This window comes from Aplysia californica, unplaced genomic scaffold, assembly GCF_000002075.1.
Source record: "Aplysia californica isolate F4 #8 unplaced genomic scaffold, AplCal3.0 scaffold00311, whole genome shotgun sequence".
NCBI lineage: Eukaryota > Metazoa > Mollusca > Gastropoda > Aplysiida > Aplysiidae > Aplysia > Aplysia californica.
This window is the reverse complement of record NW_004797581.1, coordinates 121735-125229: the sequence shown is the minus strand read 5'-3', so window position 1 is coordinate 125229 and position 3495 is coordinate 121735. Positions and strand designations below refer to the sequence as shown.

The 3495-nt window shown below is 39.4% G+C and overlaps 1 protein-coding gene across 1 annotated transcript in view; it reads left to right on the top strand.

The window, feature by feature from the left end:
• The window catches only part of LOC101851585 (eukaryotic translation initiation factor 1A, X-chromosomal), an 18714-nt gene extending 15552 nt beyond the window's left edge, over positions 1-3162 (top strand). The window contains exon 5 of the mRNA XM_005102062.3: positions 1176-3162. Within this exon, the coding sequence (XP_005102119.1) occupies positions 1176-1181 (6 nt within the window). The 3' untranslated portion in view covers positions 1182-3162. The remainder of the gene's footprint in view (positions 1-1175) is intronic.
• Positions 3163-3495: the final 333 nt, after the last annotated feature.

The window sequence follows — 3495 nt, the reverse complement described above, 5'->3', positions numbered from 1 at the left end:
TTTACACCGAATTTGAATATTTTAACTTTTTAGCATTTTAAAGTAAACTAGTTACCAGTCGTGAAGTGAACTTTCGCAGAGGTGAACAACTTGTGTTTCGCGCGCTCATATGACCTTAGCAGTTGCGAGCGCCGTAAAACCTTATACTACTACTACTACAAAAGCTCTTATGGGGGGGGGTGTGCAAAATTTTCAGACAATCTGGTCAAGGCTCACATGCAGGTCTAATCAGCTGACGAATCCAACATTTTGAAAACTGAACAATATCTGATTAAAAAAACCTCCCAAATGCGCGGCCAACGGAACTAATAAACGTTGCACTAGTGGACTAGTCACCAGCAGTTTAAAAAATGGCTATTCTCATGTCAGCAGTATAGTTTCTACTCTCATGTCGTGATACGAGCGGAAGGGAAGTATGAGTCATCACGACCCGCACGCAGATGGTTAACAATTTATATTTTATTCAGGTCTTCATGATGTTCTTGAAAAAATTTATGCAAGTTCATAGAAGAATGGTATTGCAGGGTCGGTTTAGAGCTCTATGATGTTGGGTTGGGGTTTTTTTTCAGGATTAACGTGGAGGGGGGCTCTTGTGGCCTAGAGGTTAAGGTGTTTGCCTCTCATTCGGAGGTCCCGGGTTCGAATCTGGGTAGCCGCAGAAAAATGTTCATCTGTAAAATTGTCTCCTTTCACCTCCTTTCCTGCTCTCTAGCAATATTCTGTCGTTTGCTTTCGTCTCCACTTTCTGCCCCCGCCCCCTCATCTCCTTTGCCCGCTTCTTTGAGATCCTGTTTCTTTCTTCTGCAGTCTTTCTACTGCTACTCCTTAGCTCCTTCTAACAGCTGCCTTTCAGCCATACCCCTGATCTTTTGGTCGGAAAGATCTACAACTAGCTTTCTCTCGGACATGGGCGAAAAATTACGGAGGTCTCATGTGCAAGTTGCGTACGTTAAAGATCAGTTGGTGGTCTAAAATCGATAAGAGTAGGCTTCGGCTGCCACCCGAGCAAAATTCAAAATTCCCTACCAACCGCAAATGTTTAATGTGTCCTGCGCGCTTATATATGACCTTATGCATTGCGAGCTCCATAAAACACTTACCAAAAAACAAAACAAAAATCACATGGATTGTGTTTGTTTTTTTCTAATGATGTAATTTTTCTTTGTTTTCCTCAGATCTAGTGTGCTCTCTTCACCGCCAACAGTTCTCCCATGTACAATGTGGGAAATATTTTACAGGAGAGAAATTGGGTCTCTGAGGCAGATCGTTGTTTAGCGTTTGTGGTTTTGTTGTGTGTCCAGGGCATATTTATTCTTTCAGTTGAAACTGAAACTATGTGCCTGTGTGACTGAGTGTCTGTGAGTGTGAATGGGGTTTGCTTGTAAATATTTCCAATGAGAAAATGAACTTACATCTGGCATTTTGTGTGTATGATTTTCTTGTAAGTGAAAGGACAGCATGCTTAGCGTGAGGGTTGATGCTTGTACGAATCAAAATCAGTTGAATGAAGTGTGCTTGTGTTTTTCCCTGAATGCATCTTGTATTTAAGTTTTCCTTTTGGTGTATGTGTGAGGTTTGCCAGACTTGAAGAAATTTTTGCGTGCGCTTGGGAGCGTTAGCTATTCATTAGTAATTTATGGGTTACAAACTGTGCTTTCTTTGTTCCTATTTAATTTATCAGAATTGAGTCGAGGTGTATTCTGTTGAGGTTTTGACTAGATTTTTGGATACATTTAGGATTCATCTCCTAGCTTTCAGTTTTCTATTGAAGTAATTTAAACCAAAAAAAAATTGGACCGTGTTTTTGGCAATCTTCTGTGGAAGTCATTATGCTATTCTCCCCCCATTCCAATTTCATGTTTTGAGAGTAGCAGTCGTGTACTGGTGCTTGCGAAAGGTGCTGTTTCTCCTGAAAAAGCTCACCAGTTGAAGAAAGTATGTCTGGAGGCAGGCCGGGGCAAGTCGGGGGTCATGGGTCACTCTTTCTCCTGGGAACACCAGCCTGATCACCTGGTGTGGCCCCATCCCCCTCCTGTGAATGTTGCAAGGATTTGGGGCCGAAACATTCGTGTACAGGAGGGACTCCTTGCCTGATGATCTGTGGAGTAGAGCTGACCTTATGGCGGCTTATGTTTTTTGGGTTGTTTTTTTTTAACTCCTGAAATGTGAGGGGAGAGCTTTTTAGCGGCTAATCCTTGACTGTTTTCAGCCAGCTGCCACGATATTATTCTCACTGGTTGCTTTGCAGACTTCAGGGCAGTCTTCGCAGTTGGGGTCGTATATTGCTGTTGGCTTGTTCAAGTTGTCCTAGCACAGATATTTTACATGTAGTAAATTGGATAATTTTTTCCCTAGATACACTCTCAAGTTGTATGTCACTGCCGGAGTGAAAGTAGATTTCATTAAATTTCTGCTTTTACTTACATTACAATTTACCTTTTTGGTCATGGGGTTGTTTTTTTTTCTATTCTTTAATCCAGTGCAGGGATATGGGAAATTGATGGGATTTTTTAAAATTTTTTTTTGGTGCTCTTTTCAAATTTAGTTTTATCAGTTGATGATTTTGGGATTTCTTTGTGGGTGGCATCTGTCAGCATAAGTGAACTTGTAAGTAATTCTGTAACAAGTTTTATTACTGTCGCACGACACATAATATTTATTTATAATAATGGGCAATGGTATGGTTGTTGGTAATTGTGTTTTAAAACTGAGTGCTGTTTTAGTGCGTTTTTCTTTTCTTTTCTTTTTTTTTTTTTTTTTTTTTTTTTTTTTTTTTTTTTTTTTTTTGTTCATTTTCTCCAGGAGGTAGCTAGCAGGCAGTGATTGTGTTTGTTTGCAACATCTGACTATTGTATTGAATTCAGTGATGTTGTGAATGTTTGGATGGTAGAAATGATATAGATTGAACTACTGTAAGTCTTTACCAGCTAGTGTGAAATTTGATTGGCATTTCGATCCTTTTGTAAATAAATTCCATTCTTGGTTATAGAGAGGCACACAGTTTATTTCTCTGGTGTGTGAAATAGTGTACGCATTTCGTACATTTTTGGGTGTTATCTAGGAAAATTAAGATTTGTATTTTGGAAAATGTCCCTCAATTGGTACAATCTGAGCACTGAGGGGAGAAGCGAATAATAAAGAAATGAAGCATGGAATCAACCAGAAGTGTGTTCAGGTTTTAGTCTCTTTGATTTGTGTGCTTTTTGTCATTGTATAATATAGTCCCTTGTGATGCTGTCCCTGTTGCGATTGGGTTAACTGAATTTACTAACCTCGTTCTGTTGCTCACTGGCTGGAGATTCACTCCCTGTGGTCAAAAGCAGAAGTACATCTACAGTTGTTGTACTTAATCAATAATAATGTCTTTTCCTCTTCTTTCTCTTTCACTCTGTTTCTTTTGCAATGCGTTGTAGACTTACAGCTGACCACACACGACAAAGCAAGCACAAACACCAAAACATTTAGAGTAGAATACAAAAAACTTATAGAAGAAAA